At 42.6% G+C, this 27,301-nt stretch overlaps 1 protein-coding gene across 1 annotated transcript; it reads left to right on the forward strand.

Moving 5' to 3' along the window:
- LOC130099678 (leukemia inhibitory factor receptor) lies at nucleotides 1-27,301 on the forward strand. The gene is made up of 13 exons (XM_056265470.1): nucleotides 1-138; nucleotides 286-449; nucleotides 638-786; nucleotides 2,144-2,279; nucleotides 2,607-2,704; nucleotides 5,535-5,748; nucleotides 5,880-6,059; nucleotides 8,103-8,231; nucleotides 22,471-22,617; nucleotides 24,078-24,221; nucleotides 24,412-24,505; nucleotides 24,590-24,671; nucleotides 25,979-27,301. The coding sequence occupies exons 3-13, from the start codon at nucleotides 775-777 to the stop codon at nucleotides 26,591-26,593; spliced, it is 1,851 nt and encodes a 616-aa protein (XP_056121445.1). The 5' UTR covers nucleotides 1-138; nucleotides 286-449; nucleotides 638-774; the 3' UTR covers nucleotides 26,594-27,301.

Below are 27,301 nucleotides of genomic sequence, written 5' to 3' on the forward strand. Positions count from 1 at the left end.
GGCTATTTCTCATTTATTAGGAGTCAATGATTTTACATGCTTCATAAAACATACGATTAATAAAAATAATCGTAAGTTCGTCTGTGAATGGAAAAACGGAGGAGACTTATCAACCCCATTAACACTCTACGCACAACAGTAAGTAAATGTAAGAAGTCTGAGGCTGAGCTTCACACTTTCTTGCTGTTGTTTGATGCTTAATACAATGTAAAAGTTAATGTACAATTATCCACGTGATAACTGAGAATTATATTAAACAATCCACACTGTTTGTTTCTTGCATAGGAGGCGATGCAGTTGTGAACCCATAAATAAGAAGAATGCAACTGAATTTACTTTCAATGCCTTTAAAGTAATAAAATGGAGTATAACAGCTCACGTAATTGCAACCAGTGAAGATCAAAGCCGGTGCACCTACAAAAATTTCAGTGGATATTCAACGCAGATAAGTATGTTAATCAACAATATTATAAATCAGTTTCAATGTATTCTAACCTCTGACCTTAATCTAATATACTGATTTATTGAAATTTTAATATTAGTAAAAGTTGCTTGACAATTCTGTTACCAGACAGAAATCTCCACAGGTTAGTATGTGATTCTGCATTAGAATGTTTGATGTTTTCTTTCATTTCAGCGCGGTGCGGTCCTCCCTCTAAACAGAATCTAATTTTTAAAAGAAGCTCTGGTCATTTGTCTGTTAAAGTGGACTGGGGAGATGAAAGAAATTATATTAAAAAGTTCTCTGTAAAGTATAGAGAGTTCAACACTGCAATGTGGAAAGAGGTCAGTAACAACTAACACAATCTAATTTTAGTGAATTGGTGGCTAATTCTGCTTACGCCCCAACGACGGGTATGATTAGGGGTGGGATTAGCGGTGGGCCTTCATGCTTACTTTTTTTCCTAATAATTGTTTTTGTATGATACATTGTACGAATTCATACGAAATCGACACCTCGCAAAATAGTTCCTGTGAGATCAGGTTGATTATTGCACCCGGCAGTTTCAGAGTATATCAGTGTCTATTTGCAACGATCAATCATTGTCACCTTTTTTATCCTGCATATCTGCATATAAAATAATATGACACATCATAATGTGCAACTCATTTTGTTACCTTAATAGTGTAAAGCCCTGGGACAATATTCACCCCGTGGAATTGATATTCAGACACATTTATTAACTTTATGAGGGCATATTATTTCTTAACCAAATAACACACATTGTGACATCCATTTGTGTAAATTACTTGAAATAAATTCTCATTATGAATACTTATATATCTATGAAATCAAATCAATTACAAATGTATTTTCGCTAGCACACATTAAATAATTTAACCTTCCTTATGTCAGATGAGTACAAAATGGGGACATTTTTTGCCGTCGCAATTATGAATATCTTGGGTGTGTTTGTTCACAGCACTGGAGTTTACAGTAAAAGAGTGTGGATCAGTGTAGATCTGAGAAAGCACTGTACACTAGGGTGTGGTGTGGCTTTGTGGTTAAAGATGTGGGGCCTTGTTTCCAAACCTTTGTGTGGGTTTAAACCCCAAAAGTATGCGTAAGCACAAACTACGCAATATGAGGATCTTATTATGTACAATCCCTATTCAGTTAGTTATGATGATTACGACACCTGGATGAAAGTTAAGTCTGATCTGAATTTATATCTATTTCCATCTGAGGTACATTTTATATTCTATCTATCTATCTATCTATCTATCTATCTATCTATCTATCTATCTATCTATCTATCTATCTATCTATCTATCTATCTATCTATCTATCTATCTATCTATCTGTCTGTCTGTCTGTCTGTCTGTCTGTCTGTCTGTCTGTCTGTCTGTCTGTCTGTCTGTCTGTCTGTCTGTCTGTCTATCTGTCTGTCTATCTGTCTGTCTGTCTGTCTGTCTGTCTGTCTGTCTGTCTGTCTGTCTGTCTGTCTGTCTGTACATCTATCTATCTACATCCATCCATCCATCCATAAATCCATCCTTTAAACCCTCAAATTTTTACACTTTTTCAACTTCAATCATAAAGATATAGGTTCAGTCCTTCTACAGGGCCTTTTCCAACTGACACCAGAGATGTTAATGTGCTAGCTTGTTTCTCCTCATTTTGTACTCTTGTACTCTGCAGAAACAGTCTAAAAACAGCAGAGAGTGTGATATGTGGAATGTGACGTCTTCTCTGCCGTATGAGTTGCAAATACATTGTGTTCACAATGAAGAGTGCGCGCAGTGTCCACTCAGTGAGGTCATCGTGGTCCCGCGGGGTGAGTTGAAGACAGGGGTTTTCAAAGTGGCTAAATACAAATGTGTGTATTTACTGATTTCTGTATTTTCTTGAAACTGTATACTTTTGTTTTAATAGAGAAGTGTGTCATTTCTGTCATGAAACAAACAGTTACAAGTTACAAACACTTCTTCAATTCAAACACAAATCTTAGAGCTACACTCACAGCATTAGTTGAGACGATGTTATTCCCATCTGCTCCGCTCAAACAAATAATTCTATATTGTGCTGCTGGTGGCAGTGAAATTACACACTTTATATTTAATATTTAATTGACCACTGTATTTTCAAAATTTTACTTCTTCAGAACTCACAGATGCACCATCAATCCAATGGGAGTTTCAAGACCATATACAAAACCCTTTTATATCAGCAGGACAGAGAAAAGTGGTCGTGATGTGGGAGGTACTAAGTTATGTCATTTCCCAAAGCCAACTGTGGTGTCAATGTATATTTTAGGTGTTGGGTGTTTTTTTTTCATCTATTAGAGTTTTTCTCAGTCGCTTTGGTACATTTCTCAGATCAGAATTGAAATTCTCAAAACCTGTTCAATCTTCACATCATCGTGTCACTTGTGCATATCAAAAAAGCAGTTTCTCATTTCTTTGAACAAGTTTCATATGCTTTGGTACATCCATGCGAATGATTATGTACAATTCTCTGCTGTTTCCTACATTATCAATTGCTTATGTCATGTTGATCAAAATGTATTATAATGGGTCTCTGTTGAATAGTCTCACCCCCCACAACATTTAGGCATTAGTTCATAGCATAAGTCTTTACATGCAAAATGGTTGAACCAGTTGTCATAATATGTCAAGCATATTCATTTCCATTAGGCTTTTTTTCTAAATCTGTCTTGTTCACATTTCTACTTTTGTTTTTTTTGTGCTTTGCAGTGCTGTCTTTTCCTTTCTGTATCGCAATGGTCTGTCAACAAATGACAGTACAAACAGTAAAAGCGTAATGTGAATCTTGTCCAGTCTCTTGCAATCAAACTCCCACATACACTAAAGTGTAACCTACAATTTACAATAATTGTCATCAAAACTTTAGCCATAGTTTACATCAGAACATCCCTCCAGAATATACTGTTATATTGACAACATGACTAAGCAATTTGACTGTCTTATCCGTACACAATGACACAAGGACTTGTCATTCTGATGGCACTGACATGTTCATTGACACAGGCATTTACTTTTGAGAGATGAACTAAGGATTGTGAGCAAGAGACTGGCTTTTGCAGGTAATCCATGGTGTTTTGCTTTTTGTACGAATTGTTTTGAGAAATGCACTTACTGTTTTGCAAATTTCGAGGATGATTCGAGAAATGTACCCAAGCGACTGAGAAAAACTGTATTTCATTTAAAATTGCCCAATGTGTGACAAGATATCTAAGATATCTTAACTATTTTATTTGGAACATTTGTATCCTAATTGGATCCAATACTAATCCTCTAAGAATCAAATAAGATAATCCTTCTGGATAATAACTTTTGTTTTATATAGTAAAATCTTATTTGATTCTTAGATTTGTCTTATTTTATCTCTTTAGGATACTGGTAACAGTTTAGAATAAATGTTTCTGTCATAAATGAATAACTACACAAGACGACGACTGTTACAAGTTTGCTGTAGTAATCCAAGGGAGAATGCAAGAAGATAATCAAACTGACTTTTTTAATGAAAAGCAGGGAAAACAAAGAACTGCATACTATAACATAATGTTAACACTAGACAAGGGAGCTAAGGAAAACTCAGGGCTTAAATACACAAGGATGCAAGAGAAAAAAATCAAGAGAAAAAATCAGATTTTTTTAAAAACAATTTCTTTATTTGTGAAAAAACTGTAATACGATTACAGAATCAAGAAGTTTTTCATCTAAAGTAAATCTGTTTAATTTTTATATAGCATTTTTAAATATATAGAAGACTTCTAGAAGTAAGTGTGCTGTGCTGAAGAAGTGGTCCTTGCAAAACTCGGCACTAGGCAGTTACAAGGATTTTTTTTTTTTTTCTGTGACTGCTAGAAATCTAACTCTCAAGTCTGTGCAATGTTTTAATGCTTTGATATGGCTTGTTCATGTTGCTATACAGTTGCTAGGGTGTGGCTACACAAGTACCATGGTGATACTTGTTTACAACCATGCTGCCATATGCTAGAGTGTGGCTAGACAGTTACATGGTTGAAAGTTATGACTGAATGTCTGGGCCAACCCTGTGTCTCTATGATGTTCTGGTGCTGAGATATGGTTTATTCATGCTGCCATACAGTTGTCATGGTGCTCTAAATGGTTGCTAGGGCGTGGCTAGAAGGTTTCCATGGTGATATTTAAAGACTGCTTGCCAGTATGAGTCAAAAGATACCACCCAGATGTCTCTACGATGTTTTAATCCACAGGTAACCCTCTCATCTTATTTCAATGGAAATCTATGATGTGGTTGCTAGGGCATGGCTATGTCATTGTTATGTCACTACTTATTGGCTGCTTGCTGGGCAGAGTCAAATGAGCCCATCCACAAGTGTCAATGACATTGTGATGTGGAGATATGATGTCACTAACTTCTGTCCAATGTTAAGTCTATGGGATTTTTCTCCCGCTGGATGAACATTATACGCCAGTCGTTTATAAAAGTCAGAGCAGTGTTGTCTGTTGTCCTCAATAAGCCGCACAATTTGACACTTCAATCATGGCAAATGTTGTGGGGTGAGTTAGGTGTTAAGATTTGTACGGAAGAAGAAGAAGAAGAAGAAGAAGAAGAAAAAAGTCGATGTATGTGAGATAATAATAGTGATGCTAAAGAGAACTGTGTAAAGAGTTTTGGTGGTGTTTGTGTCTGAGTGAGAAATAAGTTCGCGTAATTTGAATGATGCTGTAGTTGAATGCATTTTGTGCCAAAGCAATGATAAATGATCCACAGTTTAACTCAGATATACTGCTGTTGTGCTCACTGTGGAAAGAGTTTTGAAAAAAGTGACCCAAGTATTGAGAAATGTGTCCTAGTAATTGTAGAAAAAAACTGTAATCAGAGTTTCTTGTTAATATTAGTTGTTAGAATATTGATAATGCACTACACATTTGTTCCTGTGTAGTTACTCATTAATGATGGAGCAAAATTCTAAAGTATTACCAAGATCCTTTAAGATTAGTTCCAAAAAAGAATAGAAGTTCCCATTGGAACCCTGTATACATTAGGATTTTTTGTCAATCGTGAACATTCTTTCTTTCAGTATGCAAACAGTGAGGCTGTGGCTGACTACAATGTGACCGTGGGGAAAGTATCTGGGGAAAACATCACTCTGTGTAACAGTTTCAGCACTAAGGATCCATCTCTCACCCTAATCCTGTCTTACTCCGCATACAATATCAGCGTCAGGGCTTTGAACAGTGTTGGATCGTCTCCTGTTTCCAGTATAGCCATTGAGCAAATGGATGAGTGGAGAGGTAGGCTACATTGCGTTCGTATTTTGTTACATGCTACATGCAGAGTACTCTGGTTAGGTTTACTGTATGTCCAATGAGTAAACACTGTATATTTGAACATTCAATGAGGTATTATTTTATTTATTTTTTAGATTCGCTTGGGCTGTTAAGCGTTAACATAACCAGGAACAACAGTTTCAGTCTGTCCTGGAGCAGCTCGGTCTCTAGCGTGTGTTACTGTGTGGAGTGGTGGGCCAAAGGACAGATTCCAGCTTTCCAATCATTCTACGCGAAGCAGACGCACAGAGAAATAACCGAGAAATCTAAGAGAAGTACTGTTCCCTTTAATTCTCGTATAATAAGTAGGATGAAATAAATGTATAACAGTATATTCGTATAATAGATTAATGGACACCAAAGATGCCCAAAATGATGAAAAAGAAAAAGTTCTTAGGAGTGTAATCTTAGTTTTAATGTTGTAATTATTGATTTAATAACTCTAAAAACATGGTAGGCCTATAAATAAAAGTGGTGTAACGTTAAGTATCTTGTAAGAAAGAAGTAATAGATATTTTAATATGGGAATACATTTCAGAGGTTTTCAAACTTATTTCTCAAGGTAAAAAGTGTTTTTAATTACTTTTAAGTAAGGGATAATGTACATCCAGCCGGTGGTTCTCTCAAAATAACCTCCGACAGGATGATGAGGACCCCAACGCGAAATGGAGGTCGGAGGACCCCGACTTGAAGCAAGTAACCGCTTATTACACGAGTAAATAATTAGACACGAAATATTGATCTGAGTTGAAATATTTTATTAGGTCTTTAAACGTAAGCTTCCGCGGAGAGAGCAGTTGCAGCGCGGCAAGTTCAAACTAAACGGACATTTAAGAGATACGGTATACAGTCATACCACTTATTACACAGAATTTCACCACCTAAATAATTATGAGGGTAAGATATACTGATTTCAGATTAAACTGTTTTAAAATCGTACCTGATTGTATCTCATAATCCAACAGTAGACAAAACAATAGTCACAAAATGGCAGCAGCTGCGTTTTTATGAAACAAGAGAGAGCGAGTCCACGAAAATGGATGGCATGATTAAATAACTGTACACAAAATATTGATTCGACTGAGTTTTAATATTTTAGCTCACCAAACGCAAAACTTCCATGAAGAAAAACCGTTGCTAGCAGGCTTATAGCACTGCTGACTTCAGTGACCCGGATGACCCTGCTTATAATACATGATCATATATTCTGCCATATAAACAGTATAAAAAATAGAGCACCATTTACTTGCATTAAAGAACTCTGTTGGTATAATTATAATTATAATTAGTATTATTATAATTATTGTTAGATTTAATTTATTGCCACACTTTAATATGTGAATTATGTTATCAGAAAACCGGCTTTTGTTTGTGCTTAATGGATAAAACAACGGAGCTGTGCTCTCGGGTTTATGGCTGCTAAAAGTTTGACCTGCCACAAGATGACACTCTTGATGGTTTGAATCTTTTCCCAAAAGAATCAGAGAAAAGCTTCTAAGATTTAAAAGACTTCATTTCTCCATCCCTTCAATGGAGTCCAAAACACAGGCAAACAAGGATAATCAGGAGAGCAAGACATGGAAACCAAGATATGGGAAACCAGGATACAAGCACTCAGAATTGCATTGTAAAGCCTGGAACACACCAAGCCGACGCCGACGAACTAGCGCCGATGAAAGCCGACTGTGTTGTCGCCTCTCGTTGCCTCTCGTAAGCTGAACAGCCAATCAAAGTTCCCTCTTTCACCGACGGCCCGACGCCGATTCAACATGTCGAATCGGCCGAAACAAAGCCGACGAGGACCAATTTCAGCCGACGGCACGGAACCGTGCGGAACACACCGAGGAAACTCAGTCGGCCGACGCACAAAAACTGCCCGACGGCCGACCGTCGGCTTGGTGTGTTCCAGGCTTTACACAAAACAAGACTTTGCAAAGTTAGAGTGAAAACACAGGGCTTATATAGGCAAATTTTAACTATGGTAATCACACACAGCTGAACATCCCTGAAGGAGGGAACAAAGACATTACGTTGTTTTCACAAATAAAACAAGTGACTCCAAGCACAACTACGTAATATGATTACAAAATCTTTAACACATTTATGAAAATGTCCATTTTCCTAGGCCAGGCATCACTTTTGGCCACTGTATATTATTTAATGCTTTGCTATCAGCATAGTAGATACTTTCAGCATAGCAGATACTTCCATATTTATTTTACCTCGATTATAAGGTGATTAAGAACTTTATTTATTAACAGCATTAAGAATTGCAACAGTGCTCTACATTTTTTGTTGTTGTCTTTCTTTGAATTTAGTTTTTCAGCCCTATACGAGATATTATTTCTCTCTGCACACCAGACCATACCTGGACACCTGCGACCTGAAGAATGTGAACAACAGTGAGAGGACATATGGCACAGCCCAAGCTTACTTCAGTGAAGAAAGTAAGTCCAAATATTCATAAAACTGCTAATATACAGAATTGTTCATTCATTTCCAGCCTGATACAGTATATACTGGTTAGTGCTTGTAGTGTTGTTGATTGACCAGTATATACACTCACCTAAAGGATTATTAGGAACACCTGTTCAATTTCTCATTAATGCAATTATCTAATCCACCAATCACATGGCAGTTGCTTCAAATGCATTTAGGGGTGTGGTCCTGGTCAAGACAATCTCCTGAACTCCAAACTGAATGTCAGAATGGGAAAGAAAGGTGATTTAAGCAATTTTGAGGGTGGCATGGTTGTTGGTGCCAGACGGGCCGGTCTGAGTATTTCACAATCTGCTCAGTTACTGGGATTTTCACGCACAACCATTTCTAGGGTTTACAAAGAATGGTGTGAAAAGGGAAAAACATCCAGTATGCGGCAGTCCTGTGGGCGAAAATGTCTTGTTGATGCTAGAGGTCAGAATGGGCCGACTGATTCAAGCTGATAGATGAGCAACTTTGACTGAAATAACCACTCGTTACAACCGAGGTATGCAGCAAAGCATTTGTGAAGCCACAACACGCACAACCTTGAGGCAAATGGGCTTGTTACGATCCTTTTAAAGTCTAGGAGATGTTACGCAACATTTGTTTTATTAGTACTGCTGATGGCTGAATACGGTGGAGAGGAAACCATGACAGACTCAACTTGAAGAGAAACAAACTGGATTTTTATTGTCACAAAGCCGAAGCCACTAGTTCCAGTTCGGATGATCAATGGGTGTGCTATTTACAATGTTTAAAGAATAACAATAATCAAATAATACGAAAGAGAACCAAAAAGTGGCGCCAAAGAAAAGAACAGAATATAACAAAACAAGCCTTATACTAAACCTAAACCTAACCAAAGGAAAAGGTGAAAAGAAAACCGAAATCTTCAGTGCATTCGGCACCTAAATAAACTAACTATTAAACAAAACATACACAGAGTGGCGCTCACTCCTAACCTAGTGTATCTAACAAATAAACACTACGGGCATTATGTATACCGCGGCATACTGACCTGTCGTTCTCTTTCCCAGAGAGAGTCGAATTACAGGACCCCACAGCGTCAAACTGGGATACACATTGAAACTATGATCTCTACGACTAAAACATACTGAATATTAAGGTACATATAAACAAAGCATAAAGCACCCAACTCATTCCACTACAAAGAGCCAGTCATCACTATCTGAATCTCCATTCACAGGTTTAGTAACCTCACAACGCTACACAAGCTCATGGCCGCTTCCGAGAGATCGAATGAATGAAAACGCCATCCTTTTGAACCCAGCTGGACAACTCTGATTGGCTCCCGGGCGCTGCCCCAACGATGAGTGACGTCCCGCTAGGCCAATCTCAACAGCCTGCCACCCAAGAGTGAGCTAGAAACAGAAACAGATAATGAGCATATACTATCAACACGTGCGGATTATGCCAGCGTGCACAGACTAGTGAAAACAAAACAAACCCCACGTGGAACGTAACACTTCCCCCCTTAAGAATCAACTATATGGATTAACTCAACAAATAGTTGATCAAATGCATTCGCTCAAATGCCACCATAGGCAGCTCTAGACAGTGCGTCGGCTATTATATTCTGGACACCTTTTTTATGCTTAATCACCAAGTTGTAACCCTGTACAATCAGAGACCAGCGCATCAAACGCTGATTCTGATTATACATGCGTGATGAAAAAACTAAAGGGTTATGGTCGGTAAATACGGTGACCGGAATGCTACTCGATCCGACATACACATCGAAATATTGAAGTGACATTAAAAGTGGTAATGCCTCCTTCTCGATCGTTGAATAATTCAACTGGTGTTTGTTGAACTTACGTGAGAAATAACAGACCGGATGATCAATTCCATCCTCACCTGTCTGAATCAATACAGATCCAGCACCAACAGAACTCGCATCTACATCAAGTTTAAAAGCGGTGTTGTAATCCGGTGCGGCTAAAACAGGTGTATTACACAAAAGATCCTTGATCGTACTAAAAGCATGTTGACAATCATCAGACCATAGAAACGCACGGGATGGACTAAGAAGCGCAGTTAATGGATGTGCAATCGTCGAAAAGTTTTTACAGAAGCCACGATAATAGCCAGCCATCCCTAAAAATCGACGGAGCCCTCGTCGAGTGGTTGGAGCAGGAAATTCAGCTATAGCCGTAACTTTCGCTTCTAACGGGCGCACCTCCCCTTGACCGACTTCCTTCCCGAGATACGTAATAGTGGCCTGCCCAAACTCACTTTTGGCTAAATTTAAAGTCAACGAGGCTTTCTCCAAACGCTCGAAAACTGTTCGCAATGACGAAATGTGTTCTATCCAATTGGTCGAGTAAACTACCAAGTCATCTAAGTAGGCATTACACTTGGGCACTCCAGACAACACGATGTTAATAAGCCGCTGAAAGGTAGCCGGAGCGTTACGCATGCCGAAAGCCATTACCGAGTACTGAAGAAAACTATCAGGGGTAACAAATGCAGAAATGTCAGAAGCATGACTCGTAAGAGGCACTTGCCAGTAGCCCTTTAACAAGTCTAACTTACTGACATAACGGGCTGAACCGAGGTTGTCGACACAATCTTCCATGCGCGGTAAAGGAAAACAGTCGGGCACCGTCACCGCATTTATCTTTCGGTAATCAGTACAAAATCGCGCCGTGCCATCGCTCTTCGGCACTAATAAACATGGAGAACTCCAGGGACTACAGCTGAACCGAGCAAGTCCATGCTCTACTAGATACTCAACCTCATTTCGCATCACATCTCTTTTCGCTGCATTTACGCGGTATGCATGCTGTTTGATCGGGGCAGCATCACCCACATTAATGTCGTGCTCCAAAACTGTAGTGCGAGAAGGTATATCATTAAACAAAGCAGGAAAATCATCAATCAACTGCATAATATCACATCCTTGTTGTTCAGATAAATGAGATACATGAGATGTAAGATCAGATAATACCTCAGAATTCTTAAGTCGAGCACATTGTTGATGTGTGTGACGAAGAACAACTCCATCATCCTCCGGATCAGCAATCTCGACAGCAGCACAAGTGAACACAGGAGATAACACAGGAGATGACACAGGATCAATGACTTCTTCTGCAAGTGACACATTCTGAACAGCTTCCCTACTGTAAAAAGTCTTTAACATATTCACGTGACACACACGAGTCTTCCTTTTCCTATCTGGAGTTCCAATCACATAATCTGTAGTACTAAGTTTTCTTACCACCTCGTATGGTCCAGAAAACCGCGCTGATAAAGCAGACCCTACCATAGGCAGCAACACCAACACTTGATTGCCCTTATTAAAGGTACGCTGTACAGATTTACGATCATAGAGACTCTTCATTTTACCCTGAGCCACTTCAAGTGACTCTCTTGCCACAGAACAAGCTTGATGCAAGCGCTCACGGAACTTACTCACGTAATCCAGCACGTTCATTTTCGGGCTAGACTCAACAGACAACAGATTCTCTTTGAGCATTTTCAAAGGTCCTCTGACAGTGTGTCCGAATACTAGTTCAGCAGGACTGAATCCAAGACTTTCTTGAACTGCTTCTCTGATCGCGAATAAAAGTAATGGTACCCCCTCATCCCACTCTTTCCCGGTTTCCATACAGTACTTTCTGAGCATTGACTTTAACGTTTGATGGAAACGTTCGAGTGCCCCCTGACTCTCCGCGTGATATGCACTTGCTACCCTATGGGAAATATTTAAACTGGACAACACTTGAGAAAAGATTATTGAAAGAAAATTTGTGCCTTGATCTGTCTGCACAATTTTTGGTAAACCAAACGTAGAAAAAAACTTAACAAGTGCTCTCGTTACGACAGGTGCCGTGATCTTTCTCAATGGGATCGCCTCAGGAAATCTAGTGGCAGTACACATTACGGTCAATAAAAACTGATTACCGGTCTTAGATCTAGGCAAAGGGCCGACACAATCGACGATAACGTGCTCAAACGGTTCTCCCAGCACTGGAATAGGAACAAGTGGAGCACACGGAATGACTTGATTCGGTTTGCCAGCGATCTGACAAGTGCGGCAAGTGCGACAAAATTGTGTGACATCAGTTTTTAATCTAGGCCAAAAGAAATGTCTCAAAATTCGGTGATAAGTTTTTTTAATTCCTAGATGTCCCGACAGGTCGTGATCATGAGCTAAAGATAGAACTTGCTGTCGGTAACATGAGGGAATCACGATCTGATACACACTACTCCATTCAGCATCCCCAATCTCCGAACACCATTTACGCATCAATAAATCGTCCTCAACGAAAAATGCAGCTTTTCTCTGTTGAGCTTTCTCTGTGAAAACAGCAGCAGCAAAACACTTCTGGAGACTTTTATCTTGTTTTTGAGCAACAATAAGTCTCTCACGCGTCACGCGCAGATTTACACTCATAGTATCTTGAACATGCGCATTCTCAACAGCTCTAACGTCATCAGATACAACATCAATGAGAAAAAAACAGGTGCGATAAAAGATGTAGCCAAATCATCTGCATCTGCTTTACGAGCTTGGGCCCGCGTCACTACACAAGTCGAAAAAGTTTCTGGATATGACTGGGATAACTTATCAGGCTGTTCGAGCGCCACTGGATTGTCGAGGACTTCCAGCAAAGGCATAATTTTGCCACTGGCTAAATCATTGCCCAAAATAATTTGTACCCCACTCACCGGTAAACGTTCACGAACAGCTAACTTCACAAAACCCGTACATAGTTCTGATTCTAAGTGAATCTGATGCAACGGAACTTGAACGAGACCCATCTCTATGCCCTGTACTAGAACATGACTGCCACAAAACGTTTGCTCCGAGAACGGCAGTACATCAGCACTAATAAAGGACTGCATGGCCCCAGTATCACGGAGCATCTGAACTCTTACCCGTTCCTCAGAATTTCCCGTAACGGAAATTAACCCTTCCATCAGAAAAGGTACGTAACTGGAATCAGGCTTGCCGTTACACTCAATTTTTTTAGAATCAATCCGTTTCACAAAACCAGCACTCTTAGGTACAGAGCTTGACTGTTTTCGTTTCAGTACAAAACAATCGGCAATTAAATGGCCAGGTTTGTGACAATAAAAACATTCTCGATCTTCCTTTGATTTTGGGGTACCTGATTTTGGTCGAGATGGACTACTCGAGCTCACTTGAACAGCAGCTTTCTCAAAACGCACAGCAGCAAACACATTTTTATGCGTCAATGAAAACGAATCGGTTACCTAACGTAACCTCGGTTCTCTCTAGAAGAGGGAACGAGTATTGCGTAAGCTAGCTTACGCTGCGGGAAAGATTCATCTTTGCTGAGATATTGAAGCCAAAAATTATTTCATAATTTGTATCCATACACAACGCAGTTCCTCTGCGGCAGACCTAGAGCAGGCTAGCTAGCAGCTCATTGGTTCGCTCAGAGAGAACTGCTTAAGCCTATGGGAGAGCGGGGCTGAACCCGCTTCCAATGAGAGGCGCCCGCGCGCTCATTGCGTCATGGCCCGCCAGAATGGGCGTGGCCATGGTGTATATAACAGTCTCTCCCAGGCTTATATGTTGATTTATTTCAGCGTGAAGCGAAACGCTAGTAGCGCAAGCACGGCCGGGAACGCAATACTCGTTCCCTCTTCTAGAGAGAACCGAGGTTACGTTAGGTAACCGAAGCTAGCTTACGCTGCGGGAACACCTGGTCAACGCCGTGCGCGCTATGAATCCACTCATGAATCCCAGGGTGATACCGGGGGATTTTTAACGTGGAGTGAATGTATTATGAGGCCGGCAGAGCGGGCACATGAAGTGTATACATAAGCATGTATGAGGCCGGCAGAGCGGGCACATGAAGTGTATAAGCATTTAAGGAGAGCACAAGGGGCGAACCGGTTGTGTGAGGGACTCCCAGTAATGCAGCTTCTTAGGGAGCTGGTCGTTAGACAGCTAGTAATTTTGCCTGCAAGGCGGGAACTTCCAAGTTGTAAAATCTGTCAAAAGTGGACGGGGAGGCCCATCCCGCGGCCACACAAATGTCATGAATGGAAATTCCACAGGACCATGCCCACGATGAGGCCATGCCCCTTGTGGAGTGCGCCCTGATGCCCAGAGGGCAGGGCAGGCATTTAGATGCGTAAGCAGAGGCGATAGCGTCTACTATCCATCTAGACAGTGTCTGTTTAGAGGCGGCCAGACCTTTGGTGCGCCCCCCAAACGACACGAAAAGCTGCTCAGCGCGTCTGAACGCGGCAGCGCGCGTAGTGTACAATCTCAGAGCCCGCACCGGGCAGAGGAGATTGGCGTCGCGCTCACTATCGGATGAAGGCAGAGCCGATAGGGAAATAATCTGAGCCCTGAACGGGGTACCAATCGCCTTCGGGACATAGCCATGTCTAGGTTTGAGAATGACAACAGAATCATTCGGACCAAACTCGAGACACGCGGCGCTGGATGAGAGCGCGTGAAGATCCCCCACGCGTTTTACTGAGGACAGAGCCGTCAGAAAAACGGTTTTGAGCGAGAGGTATTTTAGGTCCACAGACTCGAGCGGTTCGAACGGGGGTGCTTTCATAGCTTCGAGAACTATAGAAAGATCCCAGATAGGAACCGAAGGGGGGCGCGGAGGGTTCATCCTCTTAGCTCCCCTGAGGAAGCGGATGACTAACTCGTCTTTGCCCAGGGACTGAGCGCGTCGGGGTTCAGAGAACGCCGAGAGTGGAGGGGGACCTGCCCTTGTCCAGCATCTCTTGAAGGAAAACAAGCAAAGACGGCACCTCGCATGACCGTGGGTCCAGATGTTTGTCGGTGCACCATTTTGAGAACACAGACCATTTAGACGCATAGAGCCTTCTCGTGGAAGGTGCTCTAGCCTGTATGATAGTGTTTCTTACTCCTTCTGGCAAATCAACGAATAGTCGTTGATCACCCATGCATGTAGCGCCCAGCGCCGTGGATGGGGGTGCCAGATCGTGCCGCGAGCCTGAGAGAGGAGATCTGCTCTGACTGGGATGGGCCACGGGGCTGTCTGCGACAGCTGAGTGAGCTCCGGAACCCAATTCTGACTCTCCCAACGCGGGGCTATGAGGAGCACCGAGTGGCGTGTGTCCCTGATCCTCTGAATTACCTGTGGTAGCAGAGCGATCGGAGGGAATGCATAGAGCGGGCGGCGAGGCCATTCCTGGGCTAGCGCGTTCTCGCTCCTTGAGAAAAATATTGGGCAGTGAGCGTTCTCTTCTGACGCGAAGAGGTCCACCTCTGCTCTGCCGAATAGCCGCCACAGTATTTGGACCGTTTGTGTGTTCAGGGACCATTCTCCTGAGGAGATGAGGTTCCTGGACAGAATGTCTGGGCCGTCGTTCAGATGGCCCGGCACATGCGTCGCTCTGAGCGAGAGCAGGCGGCTCTGAGACCAAACTAAAATGCGGTGTGTCAGTAGGAAGAGATTCCTGGACCTGACACCGCCCTGACGGTTGAGATAGGAGACCACAGCCATGTTGTCCGAACGGATCAGGACGTGGTGTCCCCGAATGAGCGGGAGGAAGCGCAAAAGCGCGTTCTCGACCGCAAGCATTTCCAGACAGTTTATGTGTAAGGGGCTTTCCTGTGTCGACCAATGGCCGAAGGCCGGTGAGCCCTCGCAGACTGCACCCCAACCCGTGTTGGATGCATCTGTCGAGATGACTTTTCGGCGAGAAAAGGTCCCCATCGTGACGCCCTGTCGAAACCATTCTGCTACTGTCCATGGCTGCAGCGCCGTGAGACATGTCTGCGTAACTCTGATCAGCTGGCGGCCCGTGTTCCACGCGCGGTGGGGTACACGGCTGTTTAACCAAAGCTGAAGCGGACGCATGTGCAGAAGGCCCAGCTGAAGCACAGCGGAGGCTGAGGCCATGTAACCCAGCGTCCTCTGAAAAGTTTTCAGAGGTGAGCGGGTGCCCATCTGAAACGAGGCGGCCAGTCGCTGTACACTGCGCGCGCGCTGTGTAGACAGGCGAGCCGTCATCGTGACCGAGTTCAAATCTATTCCTAGAAAGGAAATCGATTGACTGGGTTGAAGGGAGCTCTTTGTCCAGTTGACAGAGAGGCCCAGCGTTTTCAGATGGTCGAGGAGAACTGCGCGGTGCGACAGAAGCTCCGTCTGTGATTGGGCCAAAATCAGCCAGTCGTCCAGATAATTCAATATGCGCAGCCCCTGGCTCCGCAGGGGGGCGAGCGCCGTATCCATGCACTTCGTAAATGTGCGGGGCGCCAGAGATAAGCCGAACGGGAGAACGGCGTATTGATAAACATGACCCTCGAAGGCGAAACGTAAGAATGGCCTGTGACGGGGATTTATCTGGATCTGAAAATAGGCGTCTTTCAGGTCTAGAGAGATGAACCAGTCCCCCTGGCGCACCTGCGCGAGGAGTTTCCTGGTAGTGAGCATCTTGAAGGGTCTCTTCATGAGCACTTTGTTCAAAGACCTGAGATCTAAAATCGGTCTGAGGCCGCCGTCTTTCTTGGGAACCAGAAAATAACGGCCGTAAAACCCCGACTCGGTCATAGATGGTGGGACTCTCTCTATGGCGCCCTTTGCAACAGCGTCGCAATTTCTGAGCGGAGCGTGCCGGCGGCCAGCGGGCTGACAGTAGATTCGAGCCGCGCGCGCGCACGAGGCGGGCGGCGGCGAAACTGTAGCAGATAGCCGTCCTTTATAATGCTTAGCACCCACGGGGAAATGCCTGGAATGGCTTCCCACGCTTTGGAGCATGCGGCTAGTGGCCGAATGGCTATATCGCCCTGATTGCTGCACATAGCGGGCTGGACACAGTGTGTGGGCGCGCTTTGAATGTGTGTGGCAACGGGATTTGCACTCAGAGAGGAGTCTATGGGCCGTGAAACAGAGCGAGCAGAGAGGGGACACGCGCACGAGCTCGTGGGCGTGTTTATGTTCTCTGATATTAGAGCGGGCTGTGCCCGTTTCATGTGATGGGGCTCTGATAGAGACACGGGGTATGTTATGCTTGTGTGTATGGGTGAGCACATGATTGTGGGCACATTTTCTACACAACTGGCAAATTTTCTCTTTTTGAGATTTCTCTGGGTAGCCGTAAAAACGGCTTTTTGTCGCTCGCAAGCGGGCTGGGATACCGGCTTGTTTGTGGCGGTCAACACTACAGCAGTCGGCGAAATAACGGGGACTGACAGAGGGCGAAGCTTTGACGGCGGCCGCCCTGTCTGCGCTGGGCTGTTTGAGTCTGCGGAGGGGGGCGCTGTGGTGGAGCTCTGGCAGGAGGCTCGCGAGAGCGGCCCGCGGAAGAGCTAGCGCGGCGGGGCAGAAACAAATTCATCGCCTGAGTAGCTTTCTGGACCTCAGAAAAGCGATCGACGATTCCCGTGACAGCAGATCCAAAAAGGCCCGTCGGGGAGAGGGGCGCGTTAAGAAACGCGGCGCGCTCAGAATCTCCCATGTCGGCGAGCGTGAGCCATAAGTGTCTCTCGGCAACACAAAGGCTGGCCATGCATCTCCCCAGAGCTTGTGCGGCGGCTTTAGTGGCGCGAAGGGCGAGGTCCGTAGCACTTCTCAGATCCGTGACAGCGGGGGAGGGGTTTCTACCGCCTTCGGCCCACTCACGGAGAATATCGCTCTGTAATACTTGGAGGACAGACATCGAATGTAGCGCTGCGGCGGCCTGACCGGCGGCGGCGTAGGCGCGAGCATGAAAGCTCGAGGTCGCTCTGCAAGCTTTCGAAGGAAGCGTGGGGGAAGAGCGCCATCTAGCAGAGGGCGGGCAGAGGTGTGCGGCGACCAAGTCCTCGACGGGCGGCATGGCTGAGTAGCCTTTCTCGGCGGCTCCGTCCACCGAGCGCAGCGAGGCGGATATATCAGAGCGGTTTCTAGCCGAGAGCGGGGCATTCCAGGACTTCGTCAGCTCTGCGATGAAAAAAGCTGCCGTCCATCCGGTTCGGGGCCTGCTCGGGTGGAGGAGACCACTCGAGACCGAGGCGTTCGACGGCCTGTGAGAGGAGGCGCATTAGTTCCTCCTCTATCCCGGCGCGGATCCCCGCCGATTCTCTCGTGGATCCGAGAGATGACCATTCTTCACTGTCAGAAGCGAGCAGTGAACAGGAGTCCTTCTCCTCCGCGGCGTCATCGGAAGCGACAGAGCGGCCACTCGGCGGCAACTGTATGTCCGGCAGGGGCGGGGAGGGAGAGCGGGAAGCGGGAGGCGGCGGTGGCGGCCCGCATTGTTCTGCTGGGGGCTCCGGCGGCCTCTGGGAGCGGCGTTTTTTCTTACGCGGCGAAGAGGAAGGCGGCGCGGGAGCGGATTTTGCTGCCAGAAGTCGTGCCCGCAGGGACGACAACGGCAGGCTCTCACAGAAGTCGCATCCTCCATCCGCGAGGGCGAGTTCTGCGTGCTCGAGTCCCAGGCAGAGAGCGCAGATGACATGGCGGTCTCCGTCCTCGAGACGAGCGCGGCAAGAGCCGCAGGAAAAACGAGACATCTTTAAAAAGACGCTCGGCTCTTTTAGATATAATAGAGAAGGATACAGTCGTCGGATGGCGCTAGCTTGCAGGGCGGCTGAAGGTGGCGAAGACGGCCGGCTTCTTCAGGGTCCGGGAGCTCGCTAGAGTGATGCCTTCTCGACGGCGACGGCTTTTCTCAGGACAGCAGAAGCGTGCAGCTTGCTGAAGATGAAATGAATCAACATATAAGCCTGGGAGAGACTGTTATATACACCATGGCCACGCCCATTCTGGCGGGCCATGACGCAATGAGCGCGCGGGCGCCTCTCATTGGAAGCGGGTTCAGCCCCGCTCTCCCATAGGCTTAAGCAGTTCTCTCTGAGCGAACCAATGAGCTGCTAGCTAGCCTGCTCTAGGTCTGCCGCAGAGGAACTGCGTTGTGTATGGATACAAATTATGAAATAATTTTTGGCTTCAATATCTCAGCAAAGATGAATCTTTCCCGCAGCGTAAGCTAGCTTACGCAATACGAGAGAACCTCTCGTAAGAGAACTCATCTGCCAGAACGGAGGCTTGAGACAAAGACGTTACTTTTTGTTCATTCAAGTAAACGACAACACGTTCAGGAATACAATTCTTAAATTCTTCCAAAAGAATTAACTCCCGCACGTCTTTTAAATCATTCACTTTACTAGATGTACACCATTTGTCAAACAAAGTGCCTTTCTCCCTTGCAAATTCAACAAAAGTCTGACTAGAATTTTTCTTATGACCCCTAAAACGCTGTCTATAAGCTTCGGGCACCAGCTCATATGCACGCAAAATCGCAGCTTTCACTACTTCATAATTCACACTATCCGCTAAGGACAATGTAGCACAAACATCCTGAGCTTTACCGGTCAGCTTACACTGCAGCAGCAAAGGCCAAACCTCTTTAGGCCAATGGAGTGTGGAAGCAATCCTCTCAAACACACTAAAATATGAGTCAACTTCTGTTTCTCGAAACTGCGGCACAAGGGAAATATGTTTACTGACCTCAAAGGTGGTTCTCACCAGCCCAGCCCCTGCCGAAGCATCAGCGGGCGGTGAGGTTTGCACAACTGGAACAGGGGTCACTTTGGCTGCATTCAATTCAAGTTCACGCAGCTTAATCTGCGTCTCCGCCTCTATTTCGAGTCTGCGGACTTCCAGTCGAAAATCCAAATCCGCTCGACGGACTTCTGCCCGTTCGCGGGTCTCCATCTGGAGTCGCGCTATACGAACCTTCAGTCGTGCATCACCTCCTGTAGACTCATCTGAGTCCGGCGAAAAAGGTTCGAAGGGCGGCAAAACGGCTTTGGCTTCGGAACCCTCTACCTCAGCCGTCTCGCTCTGCTCCTCCTCCTCAGGGCGACTGTCAGCACCAGGAAAAACTTCCCCAACACCTGCAGGCAACACTAAAACACCAAGTTCCACCAACCTTTGGGATACAGCAAACTTAATCTCTTTTTTAAGCCGCTGCTTCGAAACAGTAACCTGAAAATGAGCAGCGATGCGCAGTAAATCATCTTTCCTACATTTATTTAACTGCTCAACCGTAGGTGCACTCAAAAAGGTGTCTAAATCAAAATCACCCATACTTACTCTTATCAGAATCACTAACCATACAATCAACCAGCCCATCCACTAATCACTGCCTCGCGAATTAACACTCTACAAGGAAAGTACTGAACATGGTCACTCCACCACTCACATCAGCAGTAGATAATAACTCGGGAAACAATAAGAATATAAAGTATCCCGGACGAGCCCCCCTTAAATGTTACGATCCTTTTAAAGTCTAGGAGATGTTACGCAACATTTGTTTTATTAGTACTGCTGATGGCTGTATACGGTGGAGAGGAAACCATGACAGACTCAACTTGAAGAGAAACAAACTGGATTTTTATTGTCACAAAGCCGAAGCCACTAGTTCCAGTTCGGATGATCAATGGGTGTGCTATTTACAATGTTTAAAGAATAACAATAATCAAATAATAGGAAAGAGAACCAAAAAGTGGCGCCAAAGAAAAGAACAGAATATAACAAAACAAGCGTTATACTAAACCTAAACCTAACCAAAGGAAAAGGTGAAAAGAAAACCGAAATCTTCAGTGCATTCGGCACCTAAATAAACTAACTATTAAACAAAACATACACAGAGTGGCGCTCACTCCTAACCTAGTGTATCTAACAAATAAACACTACGGGCATTATGTATACCGCGGCATACTGACCTGTCGTTCTCTTTCCCAGAGAGAGTCGAATTACAGGACCCCACAGCGTCAAACTGGGATACACATTGAAACTATGATCTCTACGACTAAAACATACTGAATATTAAGGTACATATAAACAAAGCATAAAGCACCCAACTCATTCCACTACAAAGAGCCAGTCATCACTATCTGAATCTCCATTCACAGGTTTAGTAACCTCACAACGCTACACGAGCTCATGGCCGCTTCCGAGAGATCGAATGAATGAAAACGCCATCCTTTTGAACCCAGCTGGACAACTCTGATTGGCTCCCGGGCGCCGCCCCAACGATGAGTGACGTCCCGCTAGGCCAATCACAACAGCCTGCCAGCCAAGAGTGAGCTAGAAACAGAAACAGATAATGAGCATATACTATCAACACGTGCGGAATATGCCAGCGTGCACAGACTAGTGAAAACAAAACAAACCCCACGTGGAACGTAACAGGGCTACAACAGCAGAAGACCCCACCTGGTACCACTCATCTCCACTACAAATAGGAAAAAGAGGCTACAATTTGCAAGAGCTCACCAAAATTGGAAAGTTGAAGACTGGAAAAATGTTGCCTGGTCTGATGAGTCTCGATTTCTGTTGAGACATTCAGATGGTAGAGTCAGAATTTGGCGTAAACAGAATGAGAAGATGGATCCATCATGCCTTGTTACCACTGTGCAGGCTGGTGGTGGTGGTGTAATGGTGCGGGGGATGTTTTCTTGGCACACTTTAGGCCCCTTAGTGCCAATTGGGCATCGTTTAAATGCCACGGCCTACCTGAGCATTGTTTCTGACCATGTCCATCCCTTTATAGCCACGATGTACCCATCCTCTGATGGCTACTTCCAGCAGGATAATGCACCATGTCACAAAGCTCGAATCATTTCAAATTGATTTCTTGAACATGACAATGAGTTCACTGTACTAAAATGGGCCCCACAGTCACCAGATCTCAACCGAATAGAGCATCTTTGGGATGTGGTGGAACGGGAGCTTCGGAAACGGGCGCAAGATGCTATCCTATCAATATGGGCCAACATTTCTAAAGAATGCTTTCAGCACCTTGTTGAATCAATGCCACGTAGAATTAAGGCAGTTCTGAAGGCGAAAGGGGGTCAAACACAATATTAGTATGGCGTTCCTAATAATCCTTTAGCTGAGTGTATGTGCTTTTAACTAGCAAAACCTCGCTATTAAGCTGATTAACAAAGGATGTTTTGCTGGTTATGCTAGTTAAGAAGCTAACATCTGAAATGCAATACTATTGTTTATTTGAAAATAATTTATTTGTAGTCTAAAAAAAGTGTCAAATTGAATTCTCTGGCTGAGAAATATGTGCTACTGAAATGTGTGCAAGCTAAAATTTTAGGTAAAATGCAGAAGATTCACATCATATACTGTCAGAATATTTACATTCTTAACTGGTCTGCTAGACAACAGATGTATCTTTCTATCTGACTGAACTGAAGCACTTTTGGGCTTTCAGGTCCGATTAGTGCTCCTGGGAATGTGAGCATTTTGAATATTACCCAGTATTCCTCAGTGATCACGTGGAGTCCCGTGTCTGAGGAAGACTTGCGTGGATTCTTATTAGGCTACTACATCTACTACACAGAGGACAATAATGAAACATGTGAGTAGAAGCTTTATATAATTCACCATCATAAAATGCTTATCAGAGATTCTTGAGAACTGGGACAAAACATTTTAGGCTGGTTTCTTTCACCTTCATTTACTTAATTAAGAGAATTAACTTTCTCAACTGTATACCAGGAAACTTGTGATGTGACAGGTAAGCGTTTAATTAGTTATTTAAAATGTTTTATTATAAAGTTAATATTTAAAATGAAATATCTGACACATTACTGGTAGATTTCAAATTATATGTAAGAAATGTATTATTATTATTATTATTATTTGTCACTTGGCTTGAATTTGTGTCTGATTGTCAACATTGTCAGATATTTCTAAAATTCTGAGCATTCCTTTACCACTTGTTTCTGATCTTAGGTCTTAAGTTTCGTACATTTAATTTGAACTGTGCTCTAAAACAGCCACATCAACCCCATATTTCTTGAAAGATCTGGAATTATTTCAAGAAAATTATAATATTTAACAGATTTTATTTTTCAGTAGACAGTAGAATTTAAATTTTGTCAACTCAGGCTTGATAATGGTCTTATAACATTTAGCATTATATTAATAAACAGCTCACTGATTATCATTTGAAAAATGTTTTGATGAAATGTAATGACAATTGGAATTGTACCAAAGCGTGGTTTATTAATGTAATGATATCCACTGAAGGCAAGTTTGAAGAAAGAACCCAAGTGCAGCTTTAATTCTCAGATCAGACATAAAACAAAGACATGGCGTGGCATGGACATCAAAACAGAAACACGGACATGACACTTACCAACAGTGGTAACAGGAAACATGACAGATATGAAACAAGATCATGAAACAAAACCAAAACAATACATGACAATTAAGGCCCAATATACTCACAGCAAAGTTCTTTTCCGTTCTTCGATTAGGGGTAAAAAGAAGTTAGAAATACCTTTGCAGTGGTATACTGCTGTCCTCTCAATAACAAAATAAAAACTTAACAAAAATGACAGAGAGAAAACAACAGTTAAGAAAACATCTGATCATTGCGATGTGGATGTTTGCATGAGCTCAGCAATTTGGCAATCCAGTCAACTAAAGTCATGTCACATTTATTAATATAGCAGATTTACAATATTAAACATGAAAAAGTGTCAGTGTTGCTTTTAAATGAGAATGACAGTTCAATTTCTACTATGAAGCAGCTCTCCAGCGTTTATATCATCACTCGCATCACCTGTTACATCATTGCCATGGACCAATGGTAGTTCGATATTGTTTACCAGCCAGAGCGAAACTTTTTGGAAAGTTCGCTTTGGCAAAATTAAAATAAATTGAAATTAAAATAAAATTAATGAAACCTTTTTTTTTTTGTCTCAGTTCTCAAGAAAGAATCAGTGAAATGCACGATAATACGGTTATAAATGTGATATTTTTTTAACTGCTGTGATTTGGGCTGTTTTCTATTAAATTTGACATTCACAGCCTTTAAAGTGGATCCCAGCCTAAACAGTTTTAAGCTGCTGAATCTTAAAAGCAACAGTGCGTACCGTGTACAGCTGTCTGCATTTACAGCGGCTGGAGAAGGAGAGCGCACCGATTTCAAACACTTTGTCACAAACCCGCCAGGTAAACTCATAACTCATGAGATGCTTGTGTCTGTCATTGAGCTGCTATTCAAAGTTTATCTGCCTTACAGCTGTTCATGATACACAGTAAATGTGTTTGAGAATGTGTCTGTCTGTCAGAAGGTTTGTTTTCGAATTACATGAATTAAAAAAAGTCACAAATGCATTGACAACATGGCTTATTCCGACAGAATTCACTGCTTTGAGCAGCATTATAGCTGCGGTGATTGTGGGAATAATAGTTCTTTTACTAGCGGTTCACTTCAGCTGTCGGCTTCTGCACAGGTAAAGACACACGCATTTCATTTTCCGAAAGACTGACACTATATAACCAATAACTAATGTAAAACTCAATGTGGATTTTTACAGAGCCAAGAAACTGATGTGGCCAAGTATACCAAATCCTGAGAATAGCAATGCTGTTCAGAAAATTGAAATTGCCTATGAACTGGTAAGAAGAATATAGTGACAATATACAGTACATGATGCAATATAATGACAATTTAATAATATAATACAATATAAGACAATATGAGACAATATAATGATAAAACAATACTTTGTGATAAGAATATACTAAAGAATATATAAAAAATAATATACAAAAACTACTGAGGCAGTGATGACCTCAGATGGTAATACTATGGTTTACATGGTATGCCAAGGTACTGAATATTTGTATTCACGTTGTTTCGTGTTTTTGAAAAACGTTTATAAAATAAAATTTTAAAATGTAATGACACGTGGTGTCATGTGGTGTAACCATAAATAAAACAGTAATAACATATTTCCTTTACACATTGAATGCTTGTGATTGAACACATCCAATAATTACTTTCAAAAACTCAAAAAGTATTTATTATATTATTAAATCAACCTTTCCATAAAAAGGTGCAATTATCTGTTGTTTTAAGAAACTTTTTGAGCTTAATGCATACATGTTAAAATATTAATAAGCAGTTTTGTTAAAATATTTTTCTACGAAATAATAATTGAGGATTATACCAAACTACTTTTTATTTGCAAGAATTTCATTCAAGTCTTATGCTCACCAAGGCTGCATTTATTTGATAAAAAATACAGTAAAACCAGCTATATTTTGAAAGATTAAAATTTAAAATAACCATTTTCTATTTGAAAATGTAATTTATATTTATGTGATGGCAAAGCTGAATTTTCAGGACTCTTTACTCCAGTCTTCAGTATCACATGATCCTTCAGAAATGATTGAAATACTGATTTGGTGCTCAAGAAACATTTCTTATTACCAATGTTGAAAAGAGCTGCTTAATAGTTTTGTGGAATGTGTGAAACTTAAAATTTTTTTTTTTTAAGAATTCTTTGATCAATAGAAAGTTTAAAAGAATAGCATTTATTTAAAAACAAAATTTTGTAACGGTGTAAAGTTTTTACTGTCACTTTTAAAACAAATTAAAGTATCGTTTCTGAATAAAAGTATCAATTTTGTAGTGTGTGAATTGCGTTTTTAATGTATTTTTTGAATAAGTAGATTAACATTAATCATACTGAATGATTACCATGTTCCTATGGTATTTATAACTCCATAGTATTCAATAATTTGATGGTGTCCAAAACAACACTTTATTACCATGGTACTATGTCGAAAAAGCCACGGGCAGCATGGATCCTCTAGGACTACTAAAATGTTTAAGTTTTAATTCATGATGAGATGTTTGAACAGTGTAAGTTATATGGACTTTGAATCCTTTGGTCACTTTCTTTCTTTTTTCTCTGTAGGGTATCCTGGAGCCACTGAACAGGCAGCGGTTAGAGGAGAGTGAGGGATGTGATTCCAGTACAGTGTGTGTTGTTGAGAGCAAAAGGGAGGCGACTCCTCTCAGCAGTCCTCCCATTTCTCACGCTGGTGTGAAGCCCACCATCCATCTTCTCAGTGGAGATCAGGACAGCCCATCCATCCTGGATGAGATCACACCCCCAGACACCCCAACACAAGTCCCCTCCAGAGAGTCTGTTTCCACAGAGACCTTCCCTATGGACTTTGGTATGACAGACTCCACTTTGAGCACTTCTGTTGACAATGACATCACAAGTTTAGAAAGCAAAGACCCTGGAGAGACCATCTCCAACATGACACGGTCGGACTTCATCCCAGCATCCCAACCTGCTGTTGTGTTCATGAGTGATTACACCACCATGGAGATCTTCCAGCAGGTCACTATGATTGGGATTCAGGGTCCATCCATCCAAACAGTGAAACCAGAATTTGTTCCTGTACATCCAGGGCAGGATTACATTCGGCAGTCCTGTTTTTCAAGAAATAGACAGTCTAATAACCCATCAGGGGCATGTAATGGTGATGAAGTTTTGAACCCAGAAATCACAGTGCTCTGAAGTGCGTTTATCCAGTGATTTACAGAACTGTTACAAAGAAAATCACTCTGGAGCATCCTGAGGTTATAGGAGCCGCGTTTAAGGGTACAAGGTTCATTGTCCTGTTTCTGACTGAGCTTTAGCCACTACTCAACACCTCCCATAAAAGATGGAACACGTCACTTTTAATGGCAGTGGATTGGACCAAAGGCTCAGAATTCTGAAATGCCCAGTGCTCATGACAAAGACTCCTACATCAATGACACAGCCCTAGCATACCTTAAATAGAGCGTTCCATCTAAGGCTAGGTTCACACTGTCAGTCCAAATCCACTTATTTGTGTATCGGATTGTAATTTGATCTATTTGTTTGACTGTGTGTGTTCAGATCCTATTTGCAGTGCTGGGTAGTAGCTGATAATTTTTAATCTGGATTACACAATCAGATTCCAAAAATTACTTGTTATTAGATTATATTATCTAAAATACTACAGAATAGACTACAGTTACTTTTTACAGTATTGATTACATGATTACATTACGTTACAAAATGTATCTATTCTCCCTGATATTTTTTTATCTTTTAAATTTTCCTTTCTAAAAAAAACGTATTTCTTCTGTTCAGATAGCCTTTCAGTTTTGTGGAATTGCACGCACAGACCAGCCACTAGTCAGCTGGTTGTAATTACACACAAAATTGAGAGGTTATTATTATAAATTTCTATACTAA

The sequence above is a fragment of the Rhinichthys klamathensis genome, unplaced genomic scaffold (assembly GCF_029890125.1).
Source record: "Rhinichthys klamathensis goyatoka isolate OS25496 unplaced genomic scaffold, OSU_Roscu_1.1 h1tg000234l_1, whole genome shotgun sequence".
Classification (NCBI taxonomy): Eukaryota; Metazoa; Chordata; class Actinopteri; order Cypriniformes; family Leuciscidae; genus Rhinichthys; species Rhinichthys klamathensis.

Coding starts and splice junctions, on each gene's coding strand:
- LOC130099678 (XM_056265470.1), top strand. Junction 22,618..24,077: donor AGAGGACAATAATGAAACAT/GTGAGTAGAAGC, acceptor TGACATTCACAG/CCTTTAAAGTGGATCCCAGC. Junction 24,222..24,411: donor CTTTGTCACAAACCCGCCAG/GTAAACTCATAA, acceptor TTATTCCGACAG/AATTCACTGCTTTGAGCAGC.